The 19,155-nt window shown below is 43.6% G+C and overlaps 1 protein-coding gene across 2 annotated transcripts in view; it reads right to left on the bottom strand.

The window, feature by feature from the left end:
• Positions 1–19,155, bottom strand: part of LOC146863412 (C-type lectin domain family 4 member F-like) — a 243,269-nt gene that overhangs the window by 125,777 nt on the left and 98,337 nt on the right. For both annotated transcript variants that reach the window (XM_085643368.1, XM_085643369.1), the window contains exon 2: positions 3,743–3,865. In XM_085643368.1, the coding sequence (XP_085499494.1) occupies positions 3,743–3,865 (123 nt within the window). The remainder of the gene's footprint in view (positions 1–3,742; positions 3,866–19,155) is intronic.

Genomic DNA, 19,155 nt, shown 5'->3' with positions numbered 1-19,155 from the left:
GTAGGACCCTTTCTCCACTATTGGTCAGTGCAGTTGGTCATTCAGAGGTTGTGAAACTACTGTCCAGCACTTCACTGACAAATGGTAGAATGTGTGCCTTCAATTTAAATCCTGTGTTGGAAATTGCATTGTTGGTTGAGGGAGTTGGGAACCCTACTCAAGCAGCAACCACAATTCTTGTCAGGGTGAAAAACAAGCAAACCCCAAATTAACCTGTGCGTAGCCCACTGGTAGCTCAGCACAAAAGCAGTCAGACTTAACTAAGAGGCAATGTGTAAAGTATTTATGCAGCACTTCAAAATGTAATAGCATGAAAACACAACAGCAGGAAAATCACACACAAATTTAGAAAGATAGAGTAAATTGTAATCAATTATTTGGAACTAAACTGACAAAAATCAAATCAGTAGAACCGGCGATATGAAATTTTAAAGTGTTCCGGTAAGTATAGCACCCAAAAGCACAAAGCACTATTTTCGGTCGTGCAAGACTGGGTAAAACTCACAAGTTCAGGCTGACCTCAATGAAGCGTGGGCCAGATGCATGGACCAGATTAGTCCTGCCAAAAGAGTTACCTTCAAAAGTCTAACGTGAAGAGTCCACTTCATGGTGGAGGGGGCCACAAGGGGCAAGGAGTGCATCACCTATGGTTGTCGCTTTAGCATGAAAAGCAGGCCGAGCATTGAGGATGTTTGCCGCTGTAGCAAGAAGATCCTGTTCAGCATCACGGGCGGTCATTGCTGGAGATTCTCATTAGCAGTCACTATGGCTGTCAATCTTGTAGTGCAAGAGCAGATCTCGGGCCTCTAGTTGCTGCTGGTGGTTGCTGTAGCATGAAGAGTCTACGCGTTGGAGGTTGGCACAGGCGGCAAGATCTTGGCACAAACAAGGCCATTGGCAGTTGCCAAAAGCCCAAAACTTCAGGATTACTCCTTTTCTTGGAGTGGGAGCTCAACTGATGCCTCACCAAGGGTCCAAGAATTGAGGGGCACCTATTGGGGATTGAGAAGGCACTCCAGCAGAGACCAGAAAGACTCACGCAGGTCCAGGCAGCAGGTGAGCCTTACAGATAAAGGGAGTTCAGAGGCCTCTTGAGCTCATTATTTATTTATTAATTTATTGAGTTGTATATAACGCAAACTTGACCTGAGGGTATTAGAGTGCTTCACATAGTCTGCATTGCAGCCTTTACTATTGAAGATGGTTTTAAATTACAATTTATTAGAGAACAAACTTGACTTACTTACCTGTTCCCAATTGAAAGTTATCACATATTGCATTTGATATGGTAACCCAGTGTTAACCTATGGGAGAGGTAGTACTTGCAGTAGTAAAAAACTAATTTGATAGTTTTTCCATTCCAGGACATTTGAGGCTTAAAGGTACATGTCTAACTTTTTAAATACACAGCACCCTGCCCTCTGCCCTGTATTGGGCCTACCTTAGAGGTGATTTAAATGTATTAAAATGGAAGGGTTAGGCCTTGCCAATGCTTTATTTTGCCTGGTCAAAATGGCATTTTAAAATGGCACATAAGGGCAGCAACAGCATTCCTGAGACATGTTTTAAAGGACTACTTAAGTGGGTGGCATAATGAGTGCTGCAGGTCCACTACTAGAATCTGATGTACAGGCTGTGGTACTTGTATAACCATTTTACTAGGGACTTACACGTACATTAGGTGTATCAATTGGATGTAAGCCAATTTTATCATGTTTAGAGGAGAGAGCACAATCACTTTAGCCCTAGTTAGCAGTGGTAAAGTGTGCAGAGTCTTAAGAGACAAAAAAAGGGGTTCAGTAAACAGGAGGGTGAAGGCAAAAAGTTTGGGGATGACCCTGCAGAGAGGGCCATGTCCAACACCCTGCAACTCATAAACAGTCTTCTTAGTAAGAGGTTCTTCCTTCACTGTGTTTTCCTATGCAGAGAACACCCAAATTGTGGTATCCTTATTTTCTAAGGAGAACAGCTGTCTTGCCCAAGTTTCAATGTGGATGAATACCAACTCACTGAAACTTAATAGGGACAATAACAAGGTTTTGCTGGTGGGCAACAATCCCCACGTTTGGGGATCTTCATTTGTCGCCATCGACCATGGGTTCAACTCCTTCTCCTGTAAAAGTGGTGAAAAATGTAAGGGCAAGGCTCGATGACAAGCTCTCTATGAGTCATCAGATCAATAAAGTAGCTGTTGCATGCTCAAATGGCTAAGAAAAATTCTGGCCTACCTTCTGTTGTCAGAACAATGACTGTAGTCAAGGCTCTGGTGGTCTAGACTGGACTACGGCAGCGTTCTGTAGCTGGGTGCAGCTAAGTTTCTAGGCAAGCGGCTCCAGATTGTCCAGAACCCAGCTGCACGTCTTCTCCTCCACCCTTCTAAATTCACTTCTCCAGCCAGCTTGTTACAGACTCTTTAATGACTGCCAATCCAATTTAAGACCTTCTGCTTTATTCATAAGTGCCTCTTTCAAATAGGGCCCTTGTATCTGAGACATCTTGTGCCTTGGTACACACCCAAACGTCCCCTCTGTTCACGCCGTCTGGACTTGGCAGTGGTTCTGAGAGTCAAGAAAACTCACCAAGGCAGTAGGGACTGTGTTTTTTGGACCAAAGCTCTAGAACCCCTTGCCACAGATGCTGAGAGCCTGTAAATCACTTACAGCTTTTCGAACTCTCCTTAACACCTGCTTGTTCTCGCCTGTCCAATTCTTCTATCGATTTTAATTGGTATTGCGCCGCAGATGATGATGTTGTGAGGAGGCTAGCGCTAGGAAACCTTTCTTAAGGTTGCTTTACAAATTACAAATAATAATAAAAAAATAGCATCCTTAGAATGACTCGGTCCTTAAAATGCTAATTACAAACAAATTATTGCCATTTTGCTTAAGAAATACAAAAACGCCAATGAATCAGTGAATCATTGTCAAATATCCCTCCCTTATTTTTCTAAATCTAAAAATTACCAAGGACATCTGATTTGAACTACAGTTACACCTCCGAGGTACCCTCCTACCACAAATCCTTCTACTCTCAGTTCCTAAAACCCTTGCAACACCATTAAAAACTCCTCACTGAAGATACACTCCCCTAGGTAATTTCTTACTTCACTGCAGAGACTGTGAGCTTTCAGTGAAGGAAGGATTAGAACCAAGTGCATCCAGCGCTCATACAGGAGGAGAAAATATATTGTAATATTGTGCATATACATGTTCTTACTTCAAACACATTTCTGTATTGCATCTTCTGTATGTTTGAAGGTGTGACATGGTGATAGAACCTGGTGTACAGATCTCACTGTTCATCTATGTCAGTTGCACCTGACACTGGCTGCTGAATGGACGGGACCTTTAATACTGCATTAAACTTGTTCTACATTTCAACTACTTGGAGCCTTTCTATCTTCGTTTTACTTGCATTTTACATATATGAAAAAAGATAATGCTCAACCATGTCCAGGGATGTTCGGAGTTCAGAGGGAACTGGCGAGCAGGACTTACATTCGCAAAGGATAGACAAAGCATCCTGCAGCATCTGAAGATGAGACACATCTCTACCCCATGAAGTCTTTCAAGGTGTGTGGCAGGATCCCAGAACATTCTATGTCCAAAGAAGCTTATGAAGTTGGTTGGAAACACATGGTCAATTATTTCCCAAGGAATGAGCTGCTCTTTGCTTTTGGTATATATTTGGTTGACTAAAAAAAAAAAGAAAGCTTTAAAATATGCAATATGTGTTCACTTACACTTCACTATCATCACAACGAGGGAGGCGGCCATCAGGAAACTCAGGATGAACGAAACAATGACAAGTCTTCTTGTGACCTTTAAACCATGGTTTGGACGTCCCTTCTGAAAATCCAGATGACCTGGAGAGAGAACATTTTTCAAGTAAATGTTATTATTGTAATACAATGTTCAGTGCTCTCACTGCACTGTAGCTTGGTAATTTAACTTGCAGAAAAACTAGATAAGAGGGAGAGTACATAGGTGATTGCTCAACAATTAGTGCCATTTCACAATGTAAAGCTGCCCAAATGGGAATGCCCATCAAATTTTGGTGGTTAAGGACCTCATTTACAAGGAGTTTGCACTGCCGTGCGTTAAATTTTGATGCCTCATCGGCGCTGTCAGTACTTCATAGTTACAAAGTGACGCATGTAGGCCAATGCATCACGTTTTGTCGCACTGTGTCGGTTTATACCTCAGTCTGAACAGGCTGCATTAATCATATGCAACGTAGGCGTTTCTTTTTAATTTATTTCCTAAAACTGATACTGCATTATTTACAAGTTTTTGTTAAAATAAGTTTTCGTCGGCAAGCGACGCACACAGCCTGAAATGTCTCAAAATTCCCACGTCTCAAGAACCTAGGCATAAACATAATGCATTGGCTGTGGTATAGGTTTCTGATCAGCTGAAATCACTTAAAATACTGCAATAAGTCATTAAATCACATCCTCAAAACTAGTAGTATGACTACACATGTATCAATGTTGTAGGGCCCCTTGAGCAACTTGGGACTTAGGTAAGTCCACACATACCTTAACACAGGACCTGTCACTTTTCATCACATTTATTATATGTATCCACTCACATTAAGGTTTTACTCAACATGTCACACATACTTAGGTATCTTACACATCTTACACATATGTTGACAATGCCCACTGTAATGTGACACATAGCCATACTTCATACTTGCATGCTGTACATCCAGGCCCAGTGGTATGGTGTCCCAGGTAACTTTACCACCATTAAACACTTCACACTAATTCTGACTCATTGGGCTATTTGCGTCAGTTTGAAATGACACAAGTCCTTTGTGTGTGATGCATAGCTGATGTGGAGCTGGTCATAAGCCCAAATTCAACCTTACATCACTTTTGCCGCCACTGCGTCACTTTCCGCTATGTCATCCCTTCCCACCAATGCGTCCATTTTTTTGATGCATGCCTGTTCCCTGCGCCTTGATGGGCCATATCAGTAATACGGCACATCCATGGCATTAAAAAATGATTTCACGCAGCGCAAGTATTTCTGACGCATCGCTGCGTTGTGACAGAGATGCGTCAGATCTTGTAAATGAGGTAAAAAGTGTATTAGCACCAAATGTTGATGAGAATGGAATGTCAAAATGCCAAACCTCTCAGATTTGACAGAAAGCAAAAATATAACAAGCTATTGTGACATGGCTTGGCATCAACTAATGTCAAATGAAATCAGGCGTTAATAAGGGGCAAGCTCAATACTGCATGATATTCGCAGGTGTAATATGTAATTATATACTCGACAAATTGTATAGCAATTGTAAAATAGTTTTGTCTAATTTAGGAAAAATCAGGGAAGAGATATATATATATTCCTTATTTGGAATACGACTCACAACCACTTTTCATGGTATGGTTCATCATAGGGTCCTCCCGACAAACAGGACTATGGCCCATATGCATGAAAGGATTTATCATTTCTTAACAGTCCACATCAATATTTCGGGCTGTTCAGAAATGCAAAACTGCCTTTCTTCATGTAAAAAGGAATATGCGGCATCGCAAAATTAGATTTCTTCCCAGTAGAAATTGCATTTTGCAATTCGCAAACTAAGAAATCGAAAATTGGGATTTTCTATTTGCAATTTCCTAACCGCATGTTCATAGCATTTCCTAATTGCAACTAGTCGCAAAATGGGCAATTAGGAAATGCTATTACCATCAACATCCTGGATTGGGATTGCACAGAGATCTTAAATGGCCATTCCCCCTTTCTCCACCACTCTGCAAACTCATCTCCTAGCATGCTACTGGTTGGGGAATGAAGTTCTCTTGGATGCTGAGGGACCCTTGGGCCCAAAAAGCCCTCCTGGTTCTTTCCATAAAGTCGTACATAGCAGAATTCCTGAGAGCTGGGCAGAAGCTCCACCTCTTTTCTCCACGACTCTGCAAATGGCATTACTACTTTAAGAACCGTACAAATTCACTGAAAAAAACAAAAGTTACAGGGACGTTATAATTAGAAAATGGAATTAAAAACAACTTAGAAATTCACTGTAATATTATAATTAGGCTCGGGTTTCACTCGTAGAAATGCAGTGAAATTTAGCAGTTATAGTTAGCTGAGCTAACTAAGGCTTGTGCCCCCGCAATGCACTGCTTATGACCGCACATATTACATCACTCATAACATCATCAGTGATATCACTACTGACATCTCAAATGACATCATGATGACATAATTTGAGACATCATCCACAAAATCACTAATGCACCCACTCACACCCCTATAGAACCTTTCATACTCCCACATAACCATTCACAAACCCATTCACAGACCCATACCAGCTCTTGAACACCCACTCCCTGATTCATGGATCTACACACACATCCACTCACTCACCCATACAGCCACTCATACACCCTCTCACTCACTAAAACAGCCACTGACATTTCTAGTCAAACCCCCATAGAGCTACTCACACACTGAGTAAGTCACCCATAGAGCTACTCACTCACCTAAACAGTCAATCACACAGCCACTGACTCACTGATACAGTTGCACACAGACCCACTTACCTACTCATTCATATACTAAAAGGTACTCAACTATGTAGTCACTGACACAAGCACACACTCACCCATACAGTCACTCTCACATTTGCTCACTCACCCATACAGTCACTCATATACCCCATATGTCACCCATACTGCCTTTCACATACCCAGTTACTAACCTCTATACAACTGACACATCCACTCACTCACCCACACAGCAATAAATATATTCACTCACTCATGCAACCTCTCACACACTCACCCATACAGCCACTGACTCACTCACCCACTCACTCATTCATATAGGCAGTGACACACACCCTCACCCACCCACACAGACACCCATAAAGGTACTATGACAACTAATCAATCACCCATGCAGCCACTCATGTACTCACTCACACACCCACACATCTACTTCTACACCAAATGACAGACTGATACAGACATTCACACAACCAGTCTCTCACCCATACAGTCACTGAGACACCTAATAACTCACTTATACAGACCATTGCGCACACACTGGAACATCCATACAGGCACTCATATACCCACTGATTCATCAACACACCTTGGTGTGTGTGTGTGTGTGTATGTATAATATATGTATTCACTGAAAAAAACACAGGTTTCCAGAGGTGTTATAGTTAGGCTGACATTTCTCACAAATAAAACCCGAGAAATTCAGCTGTTATAGTTAGCTGAGCTAACTATAACTCGTGCCCTCGCAATGCAATGCTGATGACGTCACATATTACATCACTCATGACATGGTCAGTGACATCAGTAATTACATCTCAAATTACATCACTGATGACGTTACTGATGACATCATCAAGAGACTAAGGGGCCGATTCCGATCCAGGTCGGAAGGGCACCGAAGGCGTTCTGGCCGGAAAAACTATGCGCAGTACGCGTGTTTTCCGTCCGACTCGTACAGCTGCAGAAAGAAGCAACAGCAGTCCAGAGAGAGGCAACAGAAGTGCAGAAAGAGGCAAGAGAGGTGCACAAAGAGGGAAAAGGGCACAGAAAGAGGCAAGAGGGTTGCAGAAAGAAGCAAGAAGGTGCAGACAGAAGCAACAGAAGTGCAGAAAGAAGCAACAGAGGTGTAGAAAGAGGCAAAAGAAATACAGAAAGAGGCAAGAGACATGGTAAAACAGGCAAGAGAAGTGCAGAAAGAGGCAAGAGGGGTACAGAAAGAGGCAACAGGGATGTAGAAAGAAGCGAGAGAGGTGCATAAAGCGGCAAGAGGGGTACAGAAAGAGGCAAGATAAGTGCAGAAACAAGCTAGAGAGGTGCAGAAAGAGGGCAAAGGTGTGCAGAAAGAGGCGAGAAGGGCACAGAAAGAAGCAACAGGGGAAAAGAAAGAGGCAAGATAAGTGCAGAAACAAGCAAGAGAGGTGCAGAAAGAGGGAAAAGGTGTGCAGAAAGAGGCAAGAAAGACATAGAAAGAAGCAACAGAGATGCAAAAAGTGGCAACAGAGGTACAGAAAGAGGCAAGATAGGTGCAGAAACAAGCAAGAGAGGTACAGAAAGAGGGAAAAGGTGTGCAGAAAGGGGCAAGGAGGGTGCAGAAAGAAGCAAGCGAAGTACAGAAAGATGCAAGAGATGTGCACAAAGAGGCATGAGAGGTGCGAAAGAAGCAAGAGAACTACACAAAGAGGTATGAGAGGTGTAGAAAGAAGCAAGAGAACTGCAGAAAGAGGACGAAAAGTGCAGAAAGAGGCAAGAGAGGTACAGACAGAGGGAAGAGAGGTGCAGAAAGAGAAAGAAAGGCGTGGAAAGAAGCAAGAGAAGTACAGAAAGAAGCAAGAGAGGTGCAGAAAGAAGCAAGAGAGTTGCAGAAAGTACCAACAGAGGTGCAGAAAGAGGCAAAGGGGTGTAGCAAGAGGGAAGAGAAGTACAGAAAGAAGCAAGAGCGGTGCAGAAAGAGGCATGAGAGGTGTAGAAAGAAGAAAGAGAGGTTCAGAAAGAGAAAGAAAGGCACAGAAAGAAGCAAGAGATGTGTAGAAAGAGGCAAGAGAGGTGCAGAAAGAGGCAAGAGAAGTGCAGAAAGAAGCAACAGAGGTGCTGAAAGAAGCAACAGAAGTCCAGAGAGAGGCAACAGAAGTGCAGAAAGAGGTAAAAGAGGTGCACAAAGAGGGAAAAGGGTACAGAAAGAGGCAAGAGGGTTACAGAAAGAGGCATGAGAGGTGTATAAAGAAGAAAGAGAGGTTCAGAAAGAGAAAGAAAGGCACAGAAAGAAGCAAGAGATGTGCAGAAAGAGGCAAGAGAGGTGCAGAAAGAGGCAAGAGAAGTACAGAAAGAAGCAACAGAGGTGCAGAAAGAAGCAACAGAAGTCCAGAGAGAGGCAACAGAAGTGCAGAAAGAGGCAAGAGAGGTGCACAAAGAGGGAAAAGGGTACAGAAAGAGGCAAGAGGGTCGCAGAAAGAAGCAAGAAGGTGCAGAAAGAAGCAACAGAAGTGCAGAAAGAAGCAACAGAGGTGTAGAAAGAGGCAAAAGAAATGCAGAAAGAGGCAATAGACATGGTAAAACAGGCAAGAGAAGTGCAGAAAGAGGCAAGAGGGGTACAGAAAGAGGCAACAGGGATGTAGAAAGAAGCGAGAGAGGTACATAAAGCGGCAAGAAGGGTACAGAAAGAGGCAAGATAAGTGCAGAAACAAGCTAGAGAGGTGCAGAAAGAGGGCAAAGGTGTGCAGAAAGAGGCAAGAAGGGCACTTAAAGAAGCAACAGGGGTAAAGAAAGAGGCAAGATAAGTGCAGAAACAAACAAGAGAGGTGCAGAAAGAGGGAAAAGGTGTGGAGAAAGAGGCAAGGAGGGTGCAGAAATAAGCAAGCGAAGAACATAAAGATGCAAGAGAACTACACAAAGAGGTATGAGAGGTGTAGAAAGAAGCAAGGGAACTGCACAAAGAGGACGAAAAGTGCAGAAAGAGGCAAGAGAGGTACAGAAAGAGGGAAGAGAGGTGCAGAAAGAGAAAGAAAGGCGTGGAAAGAAGCAAGAGAAGTACAGAAAGAAGCAAGAGAGGTACAGGAAGAAGCAAGAGAATTGCAGAAAGTACCAACAGAGGTGCAGAAAGAGGCAAGAGGGGTGTAGCAAGAGGGAAGAGAAGTACAGAAAAAAGCAAGAGTGGTGCAGAAAGAGGCATGAGAGGTGTAGAAAAAAGAAAGAGAGGTTCAGAAAGAGAAAGAAAGGCACAGAAAGAAGCAAGTGATGTGCAGAATGAGGCAAGAGAGGTGCAGAAAGAAACAACAGAGGTGCAGAAAGAAGCAACAGCAGTCCAGAGAGAGGCAACAGAAGTGCAGAAAGAGGCAAGAGAGGTGCACAAAGAGGGAAAAGGGTACAGAAAGAGGCAAGAGGGTTGCAGAAAGAAGCAAGAAGTTGCAGACAGAAGCAACAGAAGTGCAGAAAGAAGCAACAGAGGTGTAGAAAGAGGCAAAAGAAATACAGAAAGTGGCAAGAGACATGGTAAAACAGGCAAGAGAAGTGCAGAAAGAGGCAAGAGGGGTACAGAAAGAGGCAACAGGGATGTAGAAAGAAGCGAGAGAGGTGCATAAAGCAGCAAGAGGGGTACAGAAAGAGGCAAGATAAGTGCAGAAACAAGCTAGAGAGGTGCAGAAAGAGGGCAAAGGTGTGCAGAAAGAGGCGAGAAGGGCACAGAAAGAAGCAACTGGGGTAAAGAAAGAGGCAAGATAAGTGCAGAAACAAGCAAGAGAGGTGCAGAAAGAGGGAAAAGGTGTGCAGAAAGAGGCAAGAAAGACATAGATAGAAGCAACAGAGATGCAAAAAGTGGCAAGAGAGGTACAGAAAGAGGCAAGAGAGGTGCAGAAACAAGCAAGAGAGGTACAGAAAGAGGGAAAAGGTGTGTAGAAAGGGGCAAGGAGGGTGTAGAAAGAAGCAAGCGAAGTACAGAAAGATGCAAGTGATATGCAGAAAGAGGCATGAGAGGTGCGAAAGAAGCAAGAGAACTATACAAAGAGGTATGAGAGGTATAGAAAGAAGCAAGAGAACTGCACAAAGAGGACGAAAAGTACAGAAAGAGACAAGAGAGGTACAGAAAGAGGGAAGAGAGGTGCAGAAAGAGAAAGAAAGGCGTGGAAAGAAGCAAGAGAAGTACAGAAAGAAGCAAGAGAGGTGCACAAAGAAGCAAGAGAATTGCAGAAAGTACCAAGAGAGGTGCAGAAAGAGGCCAGAGGGGTGTAGCAAGAGGGAAGAGAAGTACAGAAAGAAGCAAGAGCGGTGCAGAAAGAGGCATGAGCGGTGTAGAAAGAAGAAAGAGAGGTTCAGAAAGAGAAAGGAAGGCACAGAAAGAAGCAAGAGATGTGCAGAATGAGGCAAGAGAGGTGCAGAAAGAAACAACAGAGGTGCAGAAAGAAGCAACAGAAGTCCAGAGGGAGGCAACAGAAGTGCAGAAAGAGGCAAGAGAGGTGCACAAAGAGGGAAACGGGTACAGAAAGAGGCAAGAGGGTTGCAGAAAGAAGCAAGAAGGTGCAGAAAGAAGCAACAGAAGTGCAGAAAGAAGCAACAAAGGTGTAGAAAGAGGCAAAAGAAATACAGAAAGAGGCACGAGACATGGTAAAACAGGCAAGAGAAGTGCAGAAAGAGGCAAGAGAGGTGCAGAAAGAGGCAAGAGAAGTGCAGAAAGAAGCAACAGAGGTGCAGAAAGAAGCAACAGAAGTCCAGAGAGAGGCAACAGAAGTGCAGAAAGAGGCAAGAGAGGTGAACAAAGAGGGAAAAGGGTACAGAAAGAGGCAAGAGGGTCGCAAAAAGAAACAAGAAGGTGCAGAAAGAAGCAACAGAAGTGCAGAAAGAAGCAACAGAGGTGTAGAAAGAGGCAAAAGAAATGCAGAAAGAGGCAAGAGACATGGTAAAACAGGCAAGAGAAGTGCAGAAAGAGGCAAGAGGGATACAGAAAGAGGCAACAGGGATGTAGAAAGAAGCCAGAGAGGTGCATAAAGCGGCAAGAGGGGTACAGAAAGAGGCAAGATAAGTGCAGAAACAAGCTAGAGAGGTGCAGAAAGAGGGCAAAGGTGTGCAGAAATAGGCGAGAAGGGCACAGAAAGAAGCAACAGGGGAAAAGAAAGAGGCAAGATAAGTGCAGAAACAAGCAAGAGAGGTGCAGAAAGAGGGAAAAGGTGTGCAGAAAGAGGCAAGAAAGACATAGAAAGAAGCAACAGACATGCAAAAAGTGGCAAGAGAGGTACAGAAAGAGGCAAGATAGGTGCAGAAACAAGCAAGAGAGGTACAGAAAGAGGGAAAAGGTGTGCCGAAAGGGGCAAGGAGGGTGCAGAAAGAAGCAAGCGAAGTACAGAAAGATGCAAGAGATGTGCACAAAGAGGCATGAGAGGTGCGAAAGAAGCAAGAGAACTACACAAAGAGGTATGAGAGGTGTAGAAAGAAGCAAGAGAACTGCAGAAAGAGGACGAACAGTGCAGAAAGAGGCAAGAGAGGTACAGACAGAGGGAAGAGAGGTGCAGAAAGAGAAAGAAAGGCGTGGAAAGAAGCAAGAGAAGTACAGAAAGAAGCAAGAGAGGTGCAGAAAGAAGCAAGAGAGTTGCAGAAAGTACCAACAGAGGTGCAGAAAGAGGCAAAGGGGTGTAGCAAGAGGGAAGAGAAGTACAGAAAGAAGCAAGAGCGGTGCAGAAAGAGGCATGAGAGGTGTAGAAAGAAGAAAGAGAGGTTCAGAAAGAGAAAGAAAGGCACAGAAAGAAGCAAGAGATGTGTAGAAAGAGGCAAGAGAGGTGCAGAAAGAGGCAAGAGAAGTGCAGAAAGAAGCAACAGAGGTGCTGAAAGAAGCAACAGAAGTCCAGAGAGAGGCAACAGAAGTGCAGAAAGAGGTAAAAGAGGTGCACAAAGAGGGAAAAGGGTACAGAAAGAGGCAAGAGGGTTACAGAAAGAGGCATGAGAGGTGTATAAAGAAGAAAGAGAGGTTCAGAAAGAGAAAGAAAGGCACAGAAAGAAGCAAGAGATGTGCAGAAAGAGGCAAGAGAGGTGCAGAAAGAGGCAAGAGAAGTACAGAAAGAAGCAACAGAGGTGCAGAAAGAAGCAACAGAAGTCCAGAGAGAGGCAACAGAAGTGCAGAAAGAGGCAAGAGAGGTGCACAAAGAGGGAAAAGGGTACAGAAAGAGGCAAGAGGGTCGCAGAAAGAAGCAAGAAGGTGCAGAAAGAAGCAACAGAAGTGCAGAAAGAAGCAACAGAGGTGTAGAAAGAGGCAAAAGAAATGCAGAAAGAGGCAATAGACATGGTAAAACAGGCAAGAGAAGTGCAGAAAGAGGCAAGAGGGGTACAGAAAGAGGCAACAGGGATGTAGAAAGAAGCGAGAGAGGTACATAAAGCGGCAAGAAGGGTACAGAAAGAGGCAAGATAAGTGCAGAAACAAGCTAGAGAGGTGCAGAAAGAGGGCAAAGGTGTGCAGAAAGAGGCAAGAAGGGCACTTAAAGAAGCAACAGGGGTAAAGAAAGAGGCAAGATAAGTGCAGAAACAAACAAGAGAGGTGCAGAAAGAGGGAAAAGGTGTGGAGAAAGAGGCAAGGAGGGTGCAGAAATAAGCAAGCGAAGAACATAAAGATGCAAGAGAACTACACAAAGAGGTATGAGAGGTGTAGAAAGAAGCAAGAGAACTGCACAAAGAGGACGAAACGTGCAGAAAGAGGCAAGAGAGGTACAGAAAGAGGGAAGAGAGGTGCAGAAAGGGAAAGAAAGGCGTGGGAAGAAGCAAGAGAAGTACAGAAAGGAACAAGAGAGGTGCAGAAAGAAGCAAGAGAATTGCAGAAAGTACCAACAGAGGTGCAGAAAGAGGCAAGAGGGGTGTAGCAAGAGGAAAGAGAAGTACAGAAAGAAGCAAGAGCGGAGCAGAAAGAGGCATGAGAGGTGTAGAAAGAAGAAAGAGAGATTCAGAAAGAGAAAGAAAGGCACAGAAAGAAGCAAGAGATGTGCAGAAAGAGGCAAGAGAGGTACAGAAAGAGGCAAGAGAGGTACAGAAAGAGGCAAGAAAGGTGCAGAAAGAGGAAAGAGATATGCAGAAAGAAGCAAGAGAACTGCAGAAGGGAGAAGAAATGTGCAGAAAGAAGCAAGGGAAGTGCAGAAAGAAGCAAGACAAATGTATAAAGAGGCAAGTGAGGTTCAGAAAGAGGCAAAAGAGCTGCAGAAAGAGGCAAGAGAAGCGCAGAAAGAAGCAAGAGAACTGCAGAAAGATGCAAGAGAGGGGCAGAAAGAGGATGAAAGGTGCAGAAAGAGGAAGAAAGGCACAGAAAGAAGCAAGAAAAGTGCAGAAAGAGGCAAGAGAGGAGAAAGAGGCAAGAGAGGTTTGCGCACCATTAGTACCAATTTAACACCCACATTTAGCAATAAGCAATAGGTAACCATTCCAGCTTTGCAAAGGGCCTGCCATCACGCTGTAACACGTCTTGCAGCATTTGTGGTAATGTTTGTGCCGTTTGAGCTTGAATCAAGATTTTTTTGTTCAAATCTGCAGTTTATGCGGCAGATGATGGATTATGTGGCAAATGTGGAAAATGTATAATTATGTGAAAATCATTGTGGCTGAACATTCGCATAATTCCAGTGGCCCTGCTCATACCTCTATAACTAGGTTCAGAAGCGCTCCTCTGTGGTTGCTTCTTTTTTGTGGCTCATTGAGTTCATAGTTTAGCTTCTATGGAAATGAGGAAGACTAAACCTGAGGTTACCACTCCACAACACAGACTACCATACCACATAATTACTCTCCATAACACATAATCCCAATCCACATAATTCCTATACACTAAATACCACATCATTTCTATCCACATAATTTCACTGCACAACACTCCACAAAATTCCACTACGCACACCGTACATCCATTCCACTCCAAAAAACATTATTAAATAACGTTTACATTTACAACGCCAATAGCTCTAACTCTCGCAAATGCGAGACCTATTGCATTGCAAATTCTTGTTTAACTAGTAGACGTGTTTGCAGAGTGGTGGAGAAAGGGGGCTGGGCCTCCAACCTGTGCTTAGGAATTCCACTGTGTAGGCCTTACAGGAGATACCAAGAGGGCTTCTTGGCCCTCAAATTCCCTCAGGAGTAAAGTGGACTACATCCCCCAACCAGTGGTGTACCAGGAGGTGCTTTGCAGATTGGTGGAGAACAGGGGGCGTGGCCTCCGAATACCTCTTAGCAATCCCACTGGGACTTACTGGAGGTAACAGGAGGGGTAGTTGGCCACCAAGGACATCCTTGGGGGCCAACTACCCCTCCTATTGCCTCCTGTAAGTCCCACACAGCAGGATTACTGAGTTCTGATAGCTGGCCACATCCCCTTTCTCCACAGCTCTGCGAACATGCCTCCTGGTGCACTCTTGTTTGGGGGATGAAGTCCCCTTTGCTGCTAGGAGTACTGAGGGGCCAGCTAGCCTACCTGTTAACTTAAGTAAGTCCCACACAGTGGGTTTATTGAGAGGTGGATGTAGGTCACGCCCCCTTTCTCCAGCACTCTACAAACTCACCTCCTGGTGTGCTACTAGCCCTCCTGTTACCTCTAGTAAGCCCAACAGAGCTGGATTGCTGAGAGGTAGTCAGAGGCAATGCCCTCTTTCTTTTTCTAGTAACTTTATTTTTCATTTTGCAATAATGAAAACATAGCATAAACAATACAGCATATAGGGTCGCAACATCTTTTTAGAAGTTGATACTTGGCACAGATTGCAGCGTTTACGGAGAACAAACACGTCAGGGGTACATAATCATCCTTGTAAATAATAGAGTGAGAAACAGGACCTAGGGTACTCAAAACACATATAGTCAATACACTTATAGCATTAATCTCCATTATCAAGTTGGTCTTCCTCATCCGACACAAATGCCCTCTTTTTACAGCACTCTGCAAACACGCCTCCTGGTGCACTGCTGCTTGGGAGATGAAGTCGACTTTAGTCCTGGGGACCTCATTCCCCCCACCACCAGTGCTCCAAGAGGCGCGTTTGCAGAGTGGTGTAAAAAGGGGCCTCTCAGCAATCCCACTGTGTGGGGCTTACTGGAGGTATCTGGTGGGCTAGTTGGTCCCAGGGACCCTCAGTAGCAACAGGGATTTTATCCCCCAATCCAGAGCATGCCAGGAGGTGCGTTTGCATAGTAGTGGTGGTAGAGGGTGGGGCTTCCTGCGAGTTGCTAGCTTACCTTTTTTTTAGAAAGGGGGGTGTGTGGCCCCCTTCCCTTCACCCTTTTGGGCCCTGGGGAACCCATCCACCGGGGCTTGAGTCAGTGATTTTTAATAAAATGAGATTGGAGGGGAGCACACGGACCCCCTCCCGAGGCCCCGGGGTACCCACCCCTATGTGCTATTGGCCTTTCTATAAACAAAAATGTAAAAGGGGGTGAGCCGCAAGGCCTCCCTCCCTAGGCCGATTACGGCCCCGGGAACCCCAACCCCGAAACCCGGCCATTTTTCTTTTAATGTATTTTTTTTTTAAAGGGAGGGAGTCCAAATAGATAACTAAACGTTTAAGTTCTCTTGGGGGCACAATTACAAAAAGTTTGTGCTGGCACTTGCATGACGCAAAGTGGCACAAAACCTTGCACACATTTTCAGATAGGAGCAGGTAAGTATTTGCGCCATATTTGAAAGTTAGCATGACGCACAAACGGTTTTGCGTCACTCTGCGCCAAAGTCGATTTAATGTATGCAGAGGGGGTGTGTCAGGGCAGAACCCACACAAAAAGCTCCAAAACCCTGTATGCACAGGTATTTACAAGAGTCACGCAAAGTGACACGAAAAAAGATTAGCGCATAAAAAATAGTGCGGGTACAAAACAGGCGCAACAAGAGCTGGAGCCATTTACTAGGAGATCTACCAGCAGAAGCATAGCAAATATCTACTGGCTGTGGCAACCATGGAGATTGTTATTATCTATCTCCATCAGCGGATAGGTGCCTTAGCGAAAAAGAAAACACAGAGGAAGGAAAGAATCTACAAGCAGAGAATATCACTCATCCACATGGAGAGACTGGTAGCCGGATCATCTTCTGACTGCTGCATTACAGGAATGGGTTGTGGGGAAGGTTCTCTGACATTTCTTGTGTATGGACTTCCACCAAAATACGTCACATCCTTTTACGATGGTGTGAAATTTTTTTAAGGATGTGCATGACGCACATGCTTTTTGAGCTGCGAGGCAAGACTATTTTTGCGACATTTCACATTGTAAATATCACGCAGCGCTATTTACTTTCATGCATGCAGCGCAGCTCTAAGGTTTTCTGGAACAGCGCGTATTCTACTCGACCTATGAAAATCTGCCCCAGGTGTCTTTAATTCAATTTTTACAAAAAATAAAGTTTTTGTTCAGGTGATGTATTTGCTTGTTCATCCTCAACAGGTTCTGGATGTTCATCCTGGATAAAAGGTGAAGCTTTAGCCATTGTTTTATTTTTTTCCAGAAAAGTGAGCAAAAGCAGAACACCAATGGTTCTTAATCCTCTTTCTACAGACTTCACTGGAGAAATGAGTGTTTATAGGTGCCGTTTAAAAAAAAAAACTAACAGTAATGCTTCTTCACTATGTAAGAATGCACCCATAAAAAACAGTTTTATAGTAAGAACCATGTGGCGTTTCGCACAGTTAGTAACCATCTGACTTAATACTTTATAGACAGCTGGTATTACAATGGCTTCTACTGGTGATGGTTCTCCCAAGGGTGCTGCATAGATGGACTGTCCTGCTGCACCTAGTTTCTCCAGTGTCATCCAGTAATAGTCTCTTTCATGAATTGTTGTTAAATGCTCAGACCAGGAATCAATCAAAAGGCAAGGTTAGGGTGCATCAGCGAGTGGATTTGTGACTCAGGTTAGCACATTCTCTGAACAGCGAAAATTTTAAAACAAGTAACTTTCTTGAAAAACATGTTCACACTGATGTCATTAATGAAAGTAGAGGGATGTACATATTTAAAAGAATTTTAAAAATTTTCGACTAGTCCTGGAATTGGGACTTAAAAAAGAAAACTTGATAATTTACATTTACAAAAACATTAAATAATTTACAATAAGTAAATATGTGTTATAAATAAATTGTAGTATACTTAGTACTAAAAATAAACCAAAAGCTTACATGGATGTTATAGTTAGACTCAAATATCACTCGAACAAAACCGGAGAAATGTAGTAGTTATAGTTACCTGAGTTAACTATAACTTACACTCCCCCAATGCGCTGCTTATGATCTCACATATTGCACAACTCATGACACGGTCAGTGACATCAATGATGACATCACTGATGACATCTCATATTACATCACTGAAGACATCATCCAGAGAGCCTCTCACACCCCTATACAACCTGTCATACACTCACTCATACACCCATACAACCACTCACATACTCATTCACAGATCCATACAAGTAATCTCGCATTTACTCACTCATTAAATAGACCCACTAACACCCATTCATTCACTCAGAGCCACTCACTCATTCACTCCCTCATCCATACAGGTACTCACACAACCAGTCACCCAACCATGCAGCCACATACACAGCCACACACGTATCCATACAGTTGATGACATATGCATTTCACTCACCCATACAACAACTCACCCATCCACTTATTAAACCATTAAGCCAATCACACAGCTGCTGACTCACCTGTACAGCTAGCAGTGCTACCCACTCACCCATACAGCCACTCACACATCCATTCACTCATCTAAAAACCACTTACATACTCATTTGCACATCCATACAAGCACTGACATGCAAACTCACTCACCTATACAGCTACTCACACAGCCACTTACTGTGCAAAACAGCCACTCTCACACACACTCACCTAGCCATTCAGCTCCTCAAACTGCCCCTCACTTTCTCATACATTCACTCACTCACTCACCCAGTCACTCACCCATAGAGCCTTTCATGCATCCATTCAGCCACCCATACAGCCACTTACACCCACTCACCTATCCATAGAGGCACTCACACAGCCACTCCTTGACCAGCACAGCCACTGACACACACACACACACACACACCCGCCCATATAGCCACTAACACAGCCACTCACCCTACAGCATTTCACACACTCACTCACTAATACAGCCACTCTCACAGCCACATACTCATCCATACAGCTGCTCACATCCACGTAATCACCAATACAGCCATTCATATACTCACTTACACACCAATACAGCCACTCAGACAGCCACTTACACAAAGATTCAGACAGTCTCACAGCCACTCAGCTGACATGTCTTAGAAATAGAATTACTAATTAGTTGTACAGAAAGAATAGTAATTGAACTTATGCAGTTGTGTAGTATATATTTTTAAGCCTCAAATATTTACGAAACACACTCACAGGATGATGTCATCAGTGATGTCACTGACCATGTCATGAGAGATGTAATATATGAGGTCATAAACAGTACATTGTGGGGGTGTAAGTTATAATTAGCTCAGGTAACTGTAATTTCTGAATATCTATGGTTTTGTATGAGTGAAATTGGAGCCTAACTATAACATCCCTGTAACCATTGTTTTTTTCAGTGAATATATATATATATATATATATATATATATATATATATATATATATATATATATATATATATATATA

Source organism: Triturus cristatus, chromosome 2_2 (genome assembly GCF_964204655.1).
Source record: "Triturus cristatus chromosome 2_2, aTriCri1.1, whole genome shotgun sequence".
Classification (NCBI taxonomy): domain Eukaryota; kingdom Metazoa; phylum Chordata; class Amphibia; order Caudata; family Salamandridae; genus Triturus; species Triturus cristatus.
This window is presented reverse-complemented; position numbering and strand designations above follow the sequence as displayed.